General features: G+C 39.0%; 1 protein-coding gene across 2 annotated transcripts in view; it reads right to left on the reverse strand.

Moving 5' to 3' along the window:
* Positions 1–20574, reverse strand: part of LOC124151215 (histidine-rich glycoprotein-like) — a 70795-nt gene extending 50221 nt beyond the window's left edge. For both annotated transcript variants that reach the window (XM_046523572.2, XM_046523571.2), the window contains exon 1: positions 20313–20574. In XM_046523572.2, coding sequence (XP_046379528.1) covers positions 20313–20456 — 144 coding nt within the window. In that variant the 5' untranslated portion in view covers positions 20457–20574. The remainder of the gene's footprint in view (positions 1–20312) is intronic.
* Between the last annotated feature and the right edge of the window lie 313 nt (positions 20575–20887).

A 20887-nucleotide genomic window follows, 5' to 3' on the forward strand; every position in this document is an offset into this window, starting at 1 on the left:
CAGCTCATCCCATATTCCCAGTGATCCACCAACCACGGACTCCCCTAGTACCTGTTCAGGCCTCAAGTGGGGATGGCTGACGGAACTGGTGCAATCAGGCTGGCATCCACATCAAAAGAAGTTAATCAAGCTTTCAGTCTGTCTGATTACAATTAGTGGGTCTGCTCAATCAGTTCGATTGGATAGATCTTTCTCCCAGTAGAAACAGCTAGTCCTGCAACTAACCCTCTGCCAGCATGTCAAGACCCTCCAAGAAGGTTCATGATTGGGTTACACCTCCCCTTGTCCTTTTTGAACATGAACACTGACACCATGATAATCTTGTAATTCACAAAAGAAAAACACATCTGTATTCTTAAACTTGTTAAAAGAAATAAAATCCCATCAGCATAATTACATTTTTGTTTAAATCCATTCCAGATGTAAGTCAAACAAGTTTGAAAAAAAAGTCATCTGAGGATTCAGAGTATATTCCTCTCAACCTTATAGATCTTATTACCAGAAATTCCGAAGGAAAAACACTTCACTGTAAGTAGACTTGTATAAGTAGCCTTTGCTAAATTGAACAAAGGTGCATGTTTTTCAGTATTGAAAAAGGAGCACTGACGAATCCCTGCGCATTGTATGCTAGGTAGCTAGTCCATTATTCTTACTCTAAAATACAAAAAGAAACCTTGACATACCGATTTCCAACAAAAACTGTTATTAACAAAATGTTCAGCAACTTTTGCAATCCCCCCAAAAATTCTTATAAAGAAAGTGGATATTGAGAAAGTAACAACAAGATTGCCATGGTGACTACATAATATACTGCTGGGCAAAAGAAAGTATACACCGATGTTTGATGGTGGCCAAAAAAAAACAAAAAAAACAAAATTTGTATTCAATGGGGAAATATTTGATACAGGTATCATAGTTGCATTTTGGACCTTTAGTTTCAGCGACTGTTTTCAGCCTAGTAAGGTTTTAATAATGTTTCTAGTGAGGAAGAGAATTTATGGATTCATGAAGAGGAACACAACGTTTCGGAGTATATACTTACTCCTTCATCAGGTGAATGAAAGCTATGAGGCAGAGAACATATATTTGTACCTGCGAGAACAACAAAAGCAATAAGATAACAAAGGTGGACACTTAACTATGGAAACCAAAAAATACTTGTCGCTGATAGGTGATTAGCAATGGACAAATGGAAGGCAATACTAAATAATAAATTGGTGCTTATAGTTGATTACAATGGACAACTGGAAGCCAGGACTAAAATTATCACTGATTGGTAATGGGCAATGGACAGTGGGCCGGGGTTAATTAGCACTGATAATTACCCCAGCCTCCCGTTCATCTGATGAAGGAGTAAGTATATACTCCGAAACGTTGTGTTCCCCATAATAAAGTTGGCATCTTCCTTATGTGTATCATTTCTTTCTGAATGCCTTTCAAGGACGTAATGTTTGTTGTTTATTGGTCACATCCAGTTTTAAGTGTATGCTTTTCTTTACCCAGTAGTTTAAATATTGGCAAGTACTATCAGTATTCATTCTAGCTGCAGAATAAGTAGGGGGAAAAAAGGGTTTACAAAAACGAAACAAAGGCAACAGCTATTCCTTGAACAAAGTATCAGTCCGAGATGATGGGTCAGCGGACTTAATCATGTTACACTCCCTGATCGTCCGAATCAGATTGGACTCTGTGATTCAACTGTGATACTCCACAAAGTAATGCTTAAATCACAACATCAACAACCTTTATCCATAGCGTGAATTGACAAAGAAACTCCAAACAACTATACAATGTTGTAAAAACACCTCACTTCCTTGTCTATTATCCTGCAAAGCAGGTGGCGAGCTCTACCCACGTTAGTTTCAGCCAACTGTGAAATGGTTTATAAGAGATAAGAGCACATCAATCAGCCTGTTTCACATGCCAGGTAATGCAATCACCACATCCACATCAAAGTCCTCCAGCAAAGCTCCTCACAGCAATACCTCTGTCTCTTAATCTCGGAGGGTAATGAAGGTGACACAATCGGATGGGGCAGGCTTCGTATGTAAACATACCAGCAAGTGATGCACATGGATGAGTTGATGGCTTTATTCTAAGAGCATGTCATGTTCGTGTTATAAAACTCTTTTGTATTACAACAACATATTGCATGTATTCTTTCATCTATAATTTGTTATGAACCTGAATGAAAACCTTCCAAAAAGAAAAAGCACATTTTTGACAAATTCGTATTTTGTTTGATGTTGCTTGCGTAATAGACACATTATATATAGTCAAGTCTCATTTATCCGACACTCGTTAATCTGACAATTGGCTTTATCCGACACAAATGATGGGAACCGATTAAATCAGTGCTATTTAGACCCGTTAATCTGACAGTCTCGCACTCTGACTCCGACACACCTAATTTGCAACGAATTGCTGAAATCACTCATTAATCAGTCTTGTTAATCCAACACAGGGATCAGCGTACTCCGTGGTCATCTACCCGCGAGTACACAGCCCCGTGTTTTGATGCGAGACGAGTCAGCGAGTAGCTGCATATTTAAACAGCTGCAGAGATAAACTTGCTTAACAATAAACAATTACTGCTTTAAATACACAAAACTAGATTAATCACATGCCTAGATTACCTCAATCTCATTAAAATCGGATACAAGTTCTCATTACCGCTGAGGACATCCCATTACAGATCACGTCAGAACGTCCTTTCGCGAACTTTGACCAACCAATGAAATTACTAACAGGAAATCAACATTAGCCACTAAGAAAGCAGTTTTCTTAAGCATTGCGGCACTAGATTCAAATTGGCAACTTCCATTCCAGGCCATGCCTTAAAAAGTATTTTGAATCATTCATACAGTCCATAACGGTAGTTTTGTGTAAAACTTTAGAGGTTGCATGATTAGAAAACATATTCTGCTAACAATATGAATTTTTCCTTTTTCCTTTTTTTTATTACAACATGTTTGAATCTTTGTCTATAGTGTAGATGTCCAATTTTCAATCACTAACGTTGATACTACCTAATTTCGTTTATCCGACATACTCGTTAATCCGACATAATCATATGCAACCAACGTCGGATTTACGGGACTTGACTGTAAAGGAAATCAGTCGCAAATAGTTATGTACCCCAGACCTTCTTCTCTCCCACAAAACCATGGAGGCAGTCTAATAATTATTTGTAAGCAGTAAGGGTTTTTGTATGAGATCATATATCTAAATTCAGTGGACAAATTCCGTTTAACACTGCAACAAGGTCAGTAAGTTGGGTTGTGTACCACACTAGCATTATTCCTGCAATATCACAGAAATCTCCTATTATGGGAACTGAACCCAAGTCTTCAGAATGACAAGCAAAAGCTCTAGCCACTAGACCAGGTACTTGTAACAAGTACCATCTTTTAACATCTTTTGGTATGATGCAGACGGAAATCAAACCCTGAAACTTCCGCTCTCCAGGCAGACGCTCTCCCACTAGACCAGAGAGGCAGTCCTGACGAAAATGATCACTAGTGAGTAAAATATACTGAAGAAGCATGAGACAAGTAGAGATTCTGGGTAAGAACATACGTCTCAAGCAACCTATGCGGTTTTAATGGTTGGTTGGTTGGTTTGTTGTTTAACGCCGCACTCAGCAATATTCCAGCTATATGACGGTGGTCTGTAAAATAATCGAGTCTGGACCAGACAATCCAGTGATTGACATCATGAGCATCAATCCATGCAATTGGGATCGATGACATGCATCAACTAAGTCAGCGAGCCTGACCACCCGATCCCGTTAGTCGCCTTTTACGACAAGCATAGTCGCCTTTCACGGCAAGCATGGGTCGCTGAAGACCTATTCTACCCCGGAGGCTGGTTGTAATGAAGAGGTGACTTATTGGAGTGAGCAGTCAGGAAAGGAGACTAGGTTGAGTGCATGCCATCATAACCAAACCAAACCAAATCAATCAATGTTCATGACTTCCAGACTCAACAAATCGCCATTGTATAGCTGGAACATTGTTTATTTCTTGTTTAGCACCACACTGGACAAACTGAAAAATTGACAAACCAGACAAGCAAATCACCAAATAATGTTGTTCTAAAACCTTGACATGCAAGTCAGAAAATTGTGGTTGTCAATGGACACTACATCATGGTCTAGGTAAGATAAGTCATTATACCTGTATAAAGAATGAGATGACAGGATGTAGAAACAACAGATTTCCCCCAGTGGTGTGGTGTGGTGTGGTGTGGTGTGGTGTGGTCTGTGAAATCATTTGACTGACAAAATTGAGGGGGTCATTAAACAAGCGGTAACTAATATATTTGAGCAAGTGTATCGTCTCCTACTGATACAGAAAAAAATATATCGAATCATCAGCAGTGCACCAATGTATATTTTCATCCCTAATGGTGATGTGTCTCAGTGTGTACTATACTGGCCCACACTGAAGTAGAATCTAACGCGGAGATAGTATAACACTGATATGTCCTAGCACCTTAGATAGCAGATCGCCAGGCCATGTGTCTCCTTTCACAGAAACCTTTCCACTGGATACACTCACACGATTGGGCAAACAAATACTTGGGTTCCAGCTGATAACTTGCCCCAACAGAGAAAAACTTGTATACATGCAATCATGTATACATTAAAAAAGAACATCAAATCTATTATTTATTAGAACAAATTTCACAACACTAAGTACCTTGTACCAAAGTTTACCAGATATCCTCCTCACCTGATCACAAACAATGGATACTGAAGATTTACATTTAAAAAAAAGTTATTTATAAATCTGAAAGTCAAATATATTTTTGGGACACATCCAAATATTTACAAACGAGTGAGTGAGTGAGTGAGTATGTTTTTTAGCAATATTCCAGCAATATCACGGTGGGGGACACCAGAAATGGGCTTCACACATTGTACCCATCTCGGGAATCGAACCCGGGTCTTCGGCGTGTTGAGCGAATGCTTTAACCACTAGGCTACCCGACCGCCCCATTTACAAAGCGGTCATATAGTTGGAATTCAGCTTAGTGAGGCAGTACATAACATGCAAACAAATCTACAGCCAAACATATGATCTCTATAAGTTCATGTATAATAATCATCTTTAACATATATTTTATTCCCCTTTCCGGTCTATAGTTGACCATTACTGTATTTGCGTAGTACATGAACATTCTTCCCCAGGACATGAATATGATGTGGTACTATGTCTCTCTACCGATGTTGATAAAACATGAGACCAGCTCTATTCAACAGATCAAGCTTCTGAAGTTTCTTGTATTTTTCAACATGTGCTGACATCAAACCAAATTCATTCTATCAGCCAGATCAAAAGTTTTTACACCCATATCTAAAATTTGTCTTCCTTAAAGCGATCATTCAGCTCCATTCACAGTTTGAAATCAAACACTGTCAGTTCCTGAAGGGCTCTCTCCAGCTCACATTTTTCTGAACTTTGCAAATCTGGACTTTTTCTGCTTTCACTCCTAGCAAATTATGAAATCACAATACCATATTTCCTCGAATACATGCCCTGGCGTATTCTTCTTTCAGACACTGTTTACCCCTGGCGTTGAATGGTAATAATAATGGGGAGAATTCCATGCATAAAAACCTCCCAGTGTTTAATAAAGTCTACCAATAAAACTACTGGTGTCAGTGGAAGTCAAATTCCAACATTATCTTAAATCAGTCCTGTTTCAACTGTACACATATTGTTAAAGTTTGTGAGGATATGGTCTTCACCATATATATCATAAAGTCTATTTTGCAATCTGCCAGTAATATTTCACAGGGCACCAGATAAGCTGCGTATCTGCGTAAAATACGCATCAGAAATGCAGAAATACGCAGTAAAATAAAATCCAAGCGTATCAAATACGCAACGAACATTACAGTTACGCTACAAAAATAAAACTTGTGCGTATCATCAAAATATTGTGAAGTAACCCTGCGTTTTCGATTAGCAAATCAGCAACTTATTTTGAAATTATAAACGGGCATTCCATCAACCTTGCCAAACTCCACAATGACAGTTACATCATGATCCTTTGCCATCACATTTTCTTGTGGAAGTATCGTGGTATTTTTGAGTCCTATAAAGCTCTCAAACCCACACGACACCAGTTTGCAGGGACTAGATGAATAGTGTTTTTAAATATTTAACTTAAATACCCACATGTGTAAAAACTAGTCGGTAACAGAAATTTGAATACCAAAATAGAATTACTGATACCCAATGATTTTAAAATGCATGGGTAAAATACCCACAACACCAAAAACTTATCTGGAGCTCTGTTTCATTCTGCATTCCTCACCGCATAGACAAGAATAAAACTTCACAATAACCCACACCTGCCTTGAGATACTGACCAGTGATCCGGTGAGGTGAGATCTAATGGGGTTCAACGTCACGTCCAAGATTATTGCACTTATATAGCGACGTGCATGCACGCATGTGTGTGTGTGTGTTGTGTGGCCGTCTGTTACTAGTCCAGACTGATGCCGATATATAGTGCTAACTCACTGAGATACCATGCCGCAGGTTAACATGAATACCCAACTCAGACACAGTATACTGACTCTGAGCCGACCAGTCCTTGTTTTAGCCCCTTAATGCCGAGCGCCAGACAGGGTAACAACAAGTACCATCTTTTAATTTCTTTTGGTATGACGCGGCCGGGGATCGAACCCTGGAAGGTCAGGCAGATGCTCTGCCACTAGACCACGGAGGCAGTCAGCAGTCTGGTGCCTGGACATCTAAACCAACATTTATCCATACCCAGCTACATACTGTTCTTCGTTTACAAAAGACCATAATTTGCCAAGCACACATTCACAACCCATTTTCACAACACCACTTGCTCTAATATATTTTGATGTCAAGTTCTACATTTAAATCATGAATAATTCCTGCGTACAAACCCATCTCACCACATCCTCATTCAGCACCAACTTCATCTATAACATTTAGCTTGTTAACATGTCAAACTTAAATTCGATTACCGTGTCCTTGTCACCAGTTTACAATGACAGATATGCGGAATATGTGCATAAAATTTACCACAATTCTTTAAGCATTTATACAACAACAAGCAATCTGTTTCACAAGTGAAAATATTGTAACATATTTCAAATAAACATGAACATTATGCAATTATATCAATACTGGAATATATTGGATAAATACCATGCACATCATGTACATGACAGAATGAAACATGACCTCAAAAAACTCAAAACACAAATATCAGCACGACTATCTGAATATGACCTTTCAACACTTGCTGTGACAAGAAAAGTGAGTGAGTTTGGTTTTACACCTCTCTTAGCAATATTCCATCAATATCACAGGTGGGGGACACCAGAAATGTGCTTCACACATTGTACCCATGAGGGGAATCAAACCACCACCCCTTCCACAAACAGAAAACAAGCTCACAAGCCATGTTGTCATTTGTTAATGGGTTCCTCCAACCAAAACAGACCAGTGAAGATCCGGGGTAGAATAGGTCTTCAGCAACCCATGCTTGCCATAAAAGGCGACTATGCTTGTCGTAAGAGACGACTTACAGGATCTGGTGGTCAGGCTCACTGACTTGGTTGATGCATGTCATCGTATCCCAATTGCGTGGATCGATGCTCATGATGTCAATTACTGGATTGACTCGTCCAGACTCGATTATTTACAGACCGCCGTCATATAGCTGGAATATTGCCGAGTGTGGCGTTAAACAACAAACAAACAAATCCAATCATAAAAAAACAGGAAAATGTAGAAAAATACAAATCACAAGACTTTTATCTTTTGCAGAGTGCAAACGTTCATTGTAAATAGCAAGACAATAGGCTAAACAGTGAGACATGGTAAACAACCACTGCATACATGTATACAGCATATCCAGCCTTGTTCTTACTTATGAACAAAAGTATAATCCAAAATGTTCCTGATGCTTTTACCCCAATTACCAACAAGAACCGGAAATCCAAAATTAAAAGTCATTTGAGAAACATGACATTAATACACATATAATTCTGCAGTTAACCAGTACACTAATATAGTGCTGAAAACCCAGTGATCATGGCGATACTGCTCTCAAGGAATCGGAACTTGGAGGGACAGCCATCTTGAACTCTCTGTCAACTTATCTCTAGACCGACTAAAAGATTCACCATGCAAACAAAGCATCGTGTTTAAATAAAATCCTAATTACCACATCAGCATACCCTATGGGACATTTGATGCTCTTATGCACTGAGCTGGTGTTGGGTGGGTGTGAATGTATGACATATTTAACATCCGTTTGGTAAAAACTGGTGTTAATTTGGTAACTAGCCCCAATCAGTAAATGTCATGAAGTGAGGCGTGTTCACCCCACCAAATGTCATCATCATCAGCACGCTTGTCACCATGAGAAGCTTCTACTCCCACTTGGGAAACTTATTATCCGAACTAACATTGTTCACATAATTCATGTCAAGCCTTGGCCACAACACATGTAACAGAGACCAGGCGACAAGAAGGTTCATCTGGGATATCTTCAGAGGCTTTTCAATAAGTATTTGCAAGTAAGGTGAGGTGAAAGGTGGTTAACATCGCGTCCAAGATTATTGAACATATACAGCGATGTGTGTATGTGGTGGATAGGTGTGGCTGCTTGTACAAGTCCACATTAAGGCTGATTTTATAGTGCTAGCCCACTGAAATACCATGCCACAGTTTAACATGAATACCCACTCAGACATGAATACCCCACTCAGACACAGTATACTGACTCCAAACCGACCATTCCTTGTTTTAGTCCCTGAATGCCGAGCGCAAGGTAGGGTAACAACAAGTACCATCTTGTAATGTCTTTTGGTATGAGGAGGCCAGGGATCAAACCCGGACCTTCTGGTCTCCGGGCAGATGCTCTCCCTTTCAACCACGGAGGTCTAATTATTTGTAAGCAGTAAGGGTATCTGTATGATATCATGTATCTAAATTCGGTGGACAAATTCTGTCAGACACTGCAACGAGGTCAGTAAGTTCCTATTCTGGGAACTGAACCCAAATTTTCAGAATGACAAGAAAACGCTCTACTACCCAACAACCATATATTTTGTCATAAGCAATAATACCTCTGCGTCCCAGCATGATGCATACATGTTATCAATAAAACACAAATGTATAAACCTCTGTCTGTCCCAGGGCTGTAATGGAAAGGACAAAGAACACAAAACTAATTTCAAAAGACAGAATTTTGTCATGCTTCAGCTGATTTGTTTTCTTACGACTGAGGAGTACAATGGTCCTGTGTTCAGTTAGCTCTACACATATATAGTCTGGAAGGTAAATTAAGGTACCGATGTTTACTCCAATATCTGAAAAACTATTGGACCTACTCCAGTCAAAGTTGGTATGAGATTATTAAACAGTCATACATAACTGGATATTACATTTAAAGACAATCGGTGCATGAATAAAAATCTGTCTATTTAGCTATCACTATATTTCATCAACAACCAGACCTGTTCGTCACGGGTGGAACGAGCATTCATTGAAACAGCCATCTGCATAATGCTACCCCTGTGTCACAGGGCCATATGACACAGTTGAACCAATCAACTCCACTCGAAAGGGTGCACGGTAATCAGGCACGCACAAATACGGTGTTAGCGTTTGGCATCTCAATGTGCGTGATTCCCGTGATTATTATTCATGCACGGATTGTCTTTAAATGTAATATCCAGTTATGTATGACTGTTTAATAATCTCATACCAACTTTGACTGGATTAGGTCCAATAGTTTTTCAGATATTGTAGTAAACGTCAGTACCTTAAATTACCTTCCAGACTATACCTGCCTAGCTTTTATCAGTTCACAAATACAGACAAGTTTTGGAGCCTGGAATAATTACCCAAGTATATAAAACACAGGTTCCATTTGTCATTTCACAAAGCAAACTCAGCATTACATCCATCACAGCATGAGCTTCATGGGAGAAACAAGACCATTTCATGTCTCCCTTGGTGCTGGAAGATAATATTATGAATACCTTGACACGGGGAGAAAACAGAGGAGTTTTATTAAGCTGGCTATAAATTCAGAGGAAGAATGGCTATTATTCCGAGAAAGAGTGACTTACACATTGACCACATGGGTCACTCAGGGGCATGAAAATGGAGCTGGCAACTAAGTATAATCTTGATGCATCTGTGATTGACATCCAAGCTCATGGTATCATATCATCCCTTAGGGGAAGCAAATCTGCATAGCCAATTGTTTCGAAGCATAACGACAGTTGTAGGTCTATATGTCAAATAGGGGTGTCACGATAAATCAAAATATCGATATATTGCTATTGGTAAGCACTTAAAGTCAATAAATTGATTGTTAAATCAGTTTACCATCAATAGTATCAATTTCTGTTAGGAATATCGATAGTTACTATTGTATTTACCATATCAATAAAATACATGCAATGCTGTTCAAATTAGTTTTTCTTTCGATCATGAGTGGTAGTAATTTACACATGGTATTGTGGAAGTTTCTATTTCTTTAATTATTAGGGTAAAGAAAAAACAAATCAGTCATATCGCAAACTTTACCGGTTTTTATTTGTTGTTATGGTTATCACATTCAAAGGAAACTTCAGTTCCAAGGTTTAATGCAACTCTAAAATCCATCTAAAATGATACTGTAAACTATCGATATTTATCGCAACAGCTGCTTGCAATATCAATAGTTATTGCAATAGTTTCTTTCAATATCAATAGCTATCGCAATAGTGATTTCCAGACCAATAGTCACCCCTAATGTCAAAGTATGGGAGTTACGATCACTAGACCACTACGATAGCAAGATATGCCTACTTATGACATGTTAAACCTAATTCGACACATTTAGCACCCTGATCAATAGAGCTGAGCATAACCTGGTATCTTGGGATATGATTTGTATCACGATACGGACTGATGGTACTACTTGTTTCCCGATACACCTCATCAAATAGTTAAAATGATGAAATCACTGAAATACATCTCTAAAGCCATTTTCTGCATACATTTATTCATTGTTATCTCAAAACCTTTAACAATGGAAACGACAAGAACATAACTGTTTTAAATGAAGGGATGGTAAATAAATGTAACAGTTAGTCCGCGTGTCCTCAGCTAACAGGTCTTTTTGTTCTGACATGTACAGGTCAGGTGGTGCTATGCTACTTATGGGAGGTAAGTTCCTGTTCTAATAATAGCATATCGCAAACTCACAAACTGATGATTCAAGTATCGTGTGTACCTAAGTATCGATGATATCGTAGGTATTGTGAATCGTTACATTCCGACTGACCAACTTTAGACCTATCTGTAGGGACGTCTTACAGGCATCCCCTACTAAGACTGACAATTTACATGAAAGTCCATATTTTCTTGAGTATATTACACAAATTTTACAGAAAACAGCAGGATGTCAGGGGCACATACACCTAAAGATTACAAGGCCATTATAAATTAATTGCTAGATAATCATCCCCCACCCGACTCATGTCAAAACCTCCCAACGAATGAATTTTATTTGCCCATGTGCCTATTCTTTTTCTTAATGTTCAGAGGTGAGGTGAAATGGGGTTTAACGTCGCGTCCAAGATTATTGCACTTTTATAGCGATGTGCATGCACGTGTGTGTGTGTCTGCTTGTACTAGACCGGACTGATCCCGATTTATAGTGCTAGCCCACTGAGATGCCATGCCGCAGTTTAACATGAATACCCCACTCAGACACAGTATACTGACTCCGAGTCGACCAGTCCTTGTTTTAGCCCCTTAATGCCGAGCGTCAGACAGGGTAACAACAAGTACCATCTTTTAACGTCTTTTGGTATGATGTGGTCGGGGATCGAACATCGGACCTTCCGCTCTCTGGACGGTCGCTCTACCACTAGACCACGGAGGCAGTCTTAATGTTAAGAACATTGTAACGACATCAGTTGTCAAACGGCCATTTCATGATTATGTCATGCCACAAACTGGTCTACAACTGACTCTCGGTGTGTGCCTGCCTAACTTCTTCTTGCTGTCAGCTGTCATGATGGTACTCGCTACCGTCCATAATGTGACCCTGCCTATATGGCGACCCCCCTGAGAAAGCCTTCATGCTAATTTATATACCTCTATAAAGTGAATTGGAATGAAGCACATCACCAGCGCAAACACAATCCCTACATTTGCAATAAAAAGGTGTTTGTCTTCCACAGAAATAAAATTACATCTTATCCCTTTAGCGAATTCAGGTAAACGAACAGCTCGGTGACAACTATTAAACTTGGTCAATACAAATTTGAAATTTGAGATAAAACATCACTAGACATTATTTACCATCTAAATTGTATTTCCTGTTCTGCTAGGCATTGTTTAATATGCAGAGATTAAGACAACCGTGTATGTTGTCTTGTCAATTAAGCTGGAAGCAGACATCAGCTGCACACACATTTTCTCGGAATCTACTGGTGATACAGTTTAAAGTTACCCAATAAAAATTCTTGAAAGAATTTTGATACAATAATAGGAGGAATTGTATCAGAAACTATTATTTTACCAGGGATAATATATTCCAATATCATGTTATTTTAGTTACAACTTTTTGACTATATATACTTGAAATAAATTAATAGCCACGAGCAGGGCACTTTGATACAGCTGTTGCTATTGCCACATATTTTTTTTCGTACTGAACAAGATGACCATTCACCGTCGATGCTCCCGCACTCGCAATCCGAAAACTCTATGTTGACATACAAAAGTCAAACTACAACAAATATGACTTTTAACGAGTCAAAATATGGCATATATGATATATCCAATCTGTCCACTAAAGTTAATAAAAGTCAATAGTCCAGTCTCCAACTTGACAACTTTAAAGGAAAATAGAAAATAGAAAATAGTAAATAAAAAAATAAAAAACCTGCCTCCACGCTTTTGAAAAAAAAGGCGATGATAATCTAGCAATTAATTTATTTTGCCCTTTTTGAAAAATGTTAATATTACAGACACTTGAACAAAGTTTGTCAACTACCACTTGATCACTGACAAATTTAATTCACTATGAATGGATTTAATAAGCATTCCTCCTGGGTCAATTTTTCAAGCACCCTGGGCACATACATGTATTACAGCAAATATGGTAATTATAATGTTTATGATGTAGATAGGATCAGTGTGTGAAGTAGACTGAAGATATTGCTAGGCAGGAGGGCTCGCTAGCTTTAAAGGTTACCAGCCAGTTTACGATTTCAATGGTAAAATATGCAACAGTTCATTTTTCCAGAAATTGGATTCTGCGAAGGTATCAATAAACATGATAAAGTAAACACAAATTGCAAATCATGAGTCACTATAATGAAGGGGCGTAAATCTGATCTTGCGACCTCTATTGGATAAATATATTAATTTGATGCTTGGTTTTACATGGTCCTATTGATCACAGAAACAACAGAACACTTGTTAATTTGATCAGCTAAGAGGTGTGCATAAAAAAAAATCACAGTTAAATTTTCAAAAGCCAGTCAGGATAGGGGCATGTCAGATTCTTTAGGCCGACTGAAATTCTGCTAGCCACGGGCTAGTGGGCAGGTGGCTTTTTCGGTATCCTCCTCTATAGGTCAACAACTATTCCAGTGATTTCAGTAAAGTTTGTGAAGATCCGGTGTAGAATAGGTCTTCAGCAACCCATGCTTGCCACAAAAAGCCACAATGCTTGTCTAAAGAGGTGACTAACGGGGTCGGGTGGTCAGGCTCGCTGACTTGATCGATGCATGTCATTGTATCCCAATTGCATGGATTGATGCTCATGATGTCAATCACTGGATTGTCTAGTCCAGAATCGATTATTTACAGACAGCTGTCATATAGGTGGAATATTGCTGAGTGTGGCGAACAAACAAGCACCAGCAGCTCGGAACATTGACCTTGAGTTTGTCGTTCACAATTAAGTGGGGCCCAGACAGCCCAGTGGTCTTAATCATCATAGAGCTGCTAGTATCCAATGAGTACGGGTTTGAATCCCTGATGTGAACTGATAAGGATCCTTGGTTTGTCAGCACCATACCTGTATTGATTGGTTTCGTTTCTAGAAACTGCATCTCTGTGAGATTTCCTATATTTCTAGTGCAAAAGAACTTAATATTTTATTATTAATTGTACCCTATTTTAAATGACCATCCCCTAGAGACTGTCATACTTTTTGTCGACCCTCCCCTGACTGCCTCTCACCCATCTCACCACAATAATAAATGACTGGTCCCTAACTGCCACATGCAATAACAGAAAGCTGTTCAAGGCATGTTGAATCACTCACTGAATCTCTCGGTCTCTTATAAGCACCACAGTAACACAGGCCCTGGGCACGTAGATAAATTATGCATCTTTTAGCCTACCCACTGAAGCATGTCCACAATATTCATGCAGTCTTATTATTGTCTGTGAAAGCAAAACCTGCTCCATCAACAAGCAGCAGATATCTGACCTTGGCTGCACCAGGAACATTCCTCTGACATGGTGACTTAGTCATGTCAAGAGTAGCAGCTTGACAAAGATCATTCCACTTGATTAACTGCCTGACAGCTGCAGCAGACGTAACCATCAGTGACCTTAGCGAAGGAGGGAACACAGTCTTCTTTCCCTCAGCCCTGGTGCTCGTTGACCTGTGGCAGTGTTCGGGAGACATGTAAACACATGACATCTATTGCAACACATCCGCATAGAATAGGTATGTGTATTATATCCCATAATGAACACACCTTGCTCCGCTTCATGCTACAGATGAAATAAAAGATGCTGGCAGATTCGGTTGAGGAAGTTCTCCGTAGCAAGCTGGAGGACACCATAAAAATATTTGTATTTTATTTACGTGTTGTTTAATGCCGTACTCAGCAATATGTTTCCAGGTATATGACATCGGTCTGTGAATAAACAAATCTGGATCAGACAATCCAGTGATTGATATCATAAGCATCAGTCTACGCAACTGGGATGCGATGACATTCATCAAACAAGTCAGCAATCCCCAAAACCCGATCCCATTAGTCACCTCTCACAACAAGCATGGGTTGCTGAAGACCGATTCTAACTCAGAAAATCAAAACAATCAACATCTACATTAACAAAACAGTAAATATGGCTAAAATAAATCTTAACATGCTTAAGATTCTCATCTCTCAGATCATGTCAGGTTTTGTTCTGGCAGGGGCAGATAACTCAAATAGTTCACTTTGCCATGGCAACATGTACTTAAACTTTTAGTAGTTTCGTTCTCAAAAACAATCAAACTGGATCACCAAGGTGTGTGTGGTGGGGTTTTTAAGAAGGTGCTTAATTTTACAAGAAACACAAATAACAGTTCAGGGCTCTAAAAGAACGAATTTCTTCGCACACAAAATTAATTTCTTCTTGCTTTTTGGCCAGTGACTGTCTACAGTGATGTTTAACATTCCAGGAGGGGCAGATAATGATTTGTCAACAGCTTACAATTCTCCTGCTGCATTGTTCTGAGTTTTATTCTGATTAACAGCAACGATACAATTGCTCCCAATAGACTTATAGACCCACAATCAGCACAAAGCAGTTTGTCCTCACATCGTGGCTTGACAATGAAACACTCGTAATGCTAACAAGAAATCCCACCGGAGTTAACCTAAATTTGTTGGATGTAAGACATGTGCAGCGTCACTAGACAGAATTAACATGGCTTGATGCACTTGAGACTACAAACCAAGAGTAGGTCAGCCTATTTATGGCTTACAAATGTCAGGATATTTGTAGTAATTCAATACAGAAAGTAAATACATTATGTCAGGTTTTCTTTTGCAAAATGATATCGGAATAAACAGGAATCTGAAACCACATACTGATGATGCAGCATTTTTTCTGCTATTCATGCGATCGTGTGTCGCGAGTTGGATTGTGAGGTGGAATGGGGATTAAAATCGTACTAAGATGGCAACATGAATGCTCATGTGTATGTGTATGTGTGTGGCTGCTTGTCCTAGTCCAGGCTAAAGCCTGTTTTATAGTGCTAGCCTGCTGATGTACCATGCCATAGTTAAAACATGGATGCCCCACACAGACACAGTATACTGACTCTGAGCAGACCGGTCTTTGTTTTAGCCCCTTAATGCTGAGTGTCAGGCAGGGTAGCAACAAGTACCGTCTTTTAACGTCTTTTGGGATGACGCAGGCAGGGATCGAACCACCAAACTTCCAGTCTCCAGGCAGACACTATTGACAAGAGTCCAGAGATTTTCTTAGATATCAAGCAAACACTTGCACAGGTAACTTTTAAATTTTTACTTCAATTCTTTAATATGCACATTACTCATGAGATATTGTACTTGGATTCTTAAATCAGCTGTCAGCAAATGTAGTAACTGGATAATTCTGAGAGTGTTACCGAGTACTGTTTGTTAATGATATAGTGGCAGTGTACCATGCACGCACTGACCCCAAAAATATAATTGCAGAGGAGACCAGAAATGGGCTGAACAGATTGTACAAACGCAAGGAATCAAACTCAGGATTTGTTTCACAAGCAGACATTTTAAACCACTCCGCTATCCGACACAGCCCCTAATCAACGTTTAACATTCTTAGAAAACCTGACATAGAACAAGACATGTTTGTATTTAATCTTACCAATAAAAGAATTGTTAAGGTTGAAACAAAACAGATGGCACTGGTCACCATAACAACTCCATTATGTATGTCATATTTCTATGAAGTTTATACAGGTGTACTGAAGTATTCTGTCCTCTGAGTAAAACAGTCAGAGTATTCTACATGTTCTAACTATTTCTTACAATCACATCCACGATATTTGTTTACTGGCTTGTATTTTTGTTTAACACACTCAACAATATTCCGGCTGTATGAGGAGACTGGAATGATTGGAACTAATTAGTGTAATGCTCAGACGTTTATTCACTCACACAAAGTTTAATTCACACAAAGAAAAACCTATCTATGCAGTGCCGTAGCCAGCCAGGCAGGGGGGGGCAGTTGCCCCCCTAGATTTTGTATAGAAAACAGTTTTATTTGAATCAAGTTGGGGACAGGTGATACTTATACAAAGATCTGACCCCCCCCCCCCCCCCCCCCCCGGCCCCTCCCCTGCCCATACGACAAGCATAGTTGCCTACATGGTATGTGATGTCTTGTTGGTGCAGTGATCCCACTGTCATGCCATTCTTAAGGTAAATCCTGCTCACTCTTGTATGTCCACTGGTGTCACTTTGTTTCAGTCAATCCTTCAGCTTACTTTAAGATATTTTTATTGTGGCACAGTGTATCACGATGCACTGAACATTTGGTGAAACAAAAGTGTTTGTTTGTTTGTTTGTTTAATGACAGACTCAGCAATATTACCATGATTACAGAAATAAGACCAAGGCCTGTAAATCGAATCTGGACCCGACAATCCAGTGATTGACATCATGAGCACCTAAACTGTACCCAGTCCCTATTTTAGTTTGTTCACTAAACCCTATTTCTGTCACAGACTAATATGGCTTTGAGTGAGTGAGTCAGGTTTTTAGCTGCTTTTAGCAATATTACAGCAATATCACTGCAGGGGACACCAGAAATTCGGGTTTTACACATTGTGCCCATGTCAGGAATCGAACCTGGGTCTTCAACGTGACGAGTGAAAGCTTTAACCACAAGGCTACCCGACCACCCCAGTGAGTGAGTGAGTGAGTGAGACAGAGATTCACACAGTATTAAATCATAATCTCATATCAAGGCATGTCAGCTGCCTGTGTGAGAACTGCCCAAAGTGATGCTGATGTGCGACAATGACCACTTTGGTGAGTATGGTACTGTCAGACCAAAGATAATGACTAGAAAGAGAGGCGTTCTAGCAAATCCTGGCAGCTAACAAATGTTACTCCGCACAGTGAGCAGCCACACCTCCAGGCCACAGCACTGGGGACTTACATGTGACATTAAAACAGTTAACACACGCATGAGTCAGCCATAATTAACCACGTATTCCATGGGTGTCATACTTCCTGTTAACGTATATACAAACATGTGCTAAAGACAACACATGTCATTATAAAACATATAATTGGTCTCAAGAATGCAGAAATTCTGCTGTTTAGTAAACAGATTCTCAATAACCCCAAAGTGGCTGAGTTTATAAAAAAATAATTGGCCCCATCTCATTCAATGTTTGTTTGTTTGTTGTTAAACACCGCACTAATTAATATTCCAGCTATATGAAGGCAGTCTGTAAATAATTGAGTGTTGAACAGACAATCCAGTGATTGACATCATGAGCATTGATCCACGCAATTGGGATACGATGCTATGCATCAACCAAGTCAGCAAACCTGACCACCCGATCCCTTTAGTCGCCTTTTACGACAAGCATAGTCACCTTTTACGACAAGCATGGGTTGCTGAAGACCTACTCTACCCCAGATTTTCATGGGTCAGGCCACCCATGCACCTGCATATAACAGAGTAATTACTGACATTTTGTCAGGCCTTTCCTCTATATGACATCATTAAGATCAGATGATGAACTAATTCCATCATGTTTCTTGTTCACTGTAGATGATGGTGGGATACAAAAGAAGGCCATAGTACGAGGACTATATTTAATTTTCCCATTAAATTGTCAACAACTCAAGAAATGTAACAAATATATCAAAAGTCAAAATCATTTTGGGGAACAGAGAAATGATGCAGGGACTTATCTAACCCTGCTCAGAGGCTGATATTCAGCTCCAGGTCTGCGACAAAAGTCAGAAAGAATTAACAACTCGGAAACAAAATATTTCCCAATTCATGATAATACATACCTAATCTTATGGCTTAGTAGAGATAACCTGTATGTCACTGATAACAGGGCCAATAAATAAGAACAGGTTTTAATGCTTAGTTTCATATATCGCTTTGAATACAATCTCAAAATACAATGTTGCAAAACTTCTCAGTCTAAGAAAATCAGAACTAAAAAATCCCAATTTTGTACAAATTAACAATTAGTTTGCAATTTGCCTGCCAGGGGCACTTCGCGTAGAATCCTGGTTAATTCCATGTAATATGGGAATAAATAATGTTGTGAGGCTACAAAACAGTTTTTTACATCATTGATAGATATTGTGCAAACACTATGAGGTTATTCTTATGTATTTATACAAATATATTTTAACAAAGAAAACATTTATCTCTTTTCAACAAACCTATGAAAAAGACTTTCCAAGTGAGTTTCAAACAACAATATCAACAAATACAGTTTCTTATCCTTAATTGTTTAAGTTAATTATGACACAACATCACTAAATGATTAAACAAACACTCCTATCCCATTCCCTACATGTGTTTCAAATCATCACATCCTTGAAGCATTAACTACATAAACATTTAAATTGTCAACAGTTCAGAGAATAAAAGACGTTCTCTTTTTCTCTTCTAAGTCCTTACAGGTGGGCAAAGGTGAGATGTTTTCATCAGGGATATATATAGCAAGATCATCACCATGGCTAGCCAGCTTGTACTCAGTGACTGAGCAATAGTCCTCAACAAACACACATGGCCTCATTTTGGTGCTCTTGGCCCCCATTTAGTTTACTCAGTGTGGGCGATCTAAACCATACATGACACACCAAGCTAAAATTTATGAGACACTGCAAGGATTTCAGTGTTGGAGTAGGAATTGAAAATTATGGGCATGTAAAAATCACATGTTTGTGTTTGAGCGGTTTATATCTTAAAATAGTTTGAAAGGTGAAATTCTATTACCTGTGGGAGGGCATTGCACAGACTGTTTCTCAACCATGTCTAGACAGTTTGTAACTAATAATGAGTATTTACTTTTGGGCACTTCAAGTGGATTATTTGACGTGACTATAGACTTTTCACCCCCAAATAAACATTGGAATGTGGTGAAATGACGAATATTATCATTGATGTGTATTATTTTGAAATATGAAACTTAAATTAATTATCACATATCATTTGGGAGGAAATATATTATATCACAAAACTTGCATGATCTAGGCTTCAATTTGTAAAAAATACAGAAAAAACCTGAACTATTAGACTTGTTAAAAGGTCATTTTAAAAAGTGAAACTTTTTCAAACAAAGTTTCTCTTTTGTAACAATGTCAGGTTAAACATAACACAAGGTGTGTTATAAGTTTAATTACCAGTGGATATCTTATATATCACGCAAACCACCTGGCCCGCTAGGATAAACAACACACTCTGAACAAAAGACTTGTGTAAGATGGGTATAGAGTTTGTGCAATGTAAACTTACCTTGTCCGTTTCGAGGTGGTGTTTGAAGGATTTCTCGTGTTGGTTGTGGTGCGTTTTCAAATGATGCTTGCGTTCCCTTTTCACCCTCCTAGCGTCACAGACGACAAGAACGGCAATTAATGCCACAACTAAACAACAACGCATTTTCGATACTTTGATTTGGTGCTCTCAGATTGTAAAATTCCCAACTTGACAGCTGACAGCGGCAACACTTACATGGGCGACCCCGATACTGAATACACTGTTACACCGGCTCCACGAGGTGGAACAGTCTATTTTGTGGGGGTGTCAGGATATGGCTGATAAGATAATCTTGACACAACGCGACGTTTTCACACGCTCCGTAACCCCTATGACATGATGTGCCTTATACTGTGATGTTCACGAGCTCTTAGCACAGTGTTTTCTGAATTATCCAAATTTATTGATTTTTCACAAACCTCGCCTCCCCATTACTATAAATGGAAGTTTTTAGCAAAACTAGGCTAGCAGCGACCTCTGATGCGAAGAATCATCGGATTTGGGGAAGTAATTCTCTTGGCTGCTCATTCCTTAACTTTTTTTTCAACCCAAGA

This window comes from Haliotis rufescens, unplaced genomic scaffold (assembly GCF_023055435.1).
Source record: "Haliotis rufescens isolate VD_foot unplaced genomic scaffold, xgHalRufe1.0.p SCAF_11, whole genome shotgun sequence".
Lineage (NCBI taxonomy): Eukaryota > Metazoa > Mollusca > Gastropoda > Lepetellida > Haliotidae > Haliotis > Haliotis rufescens.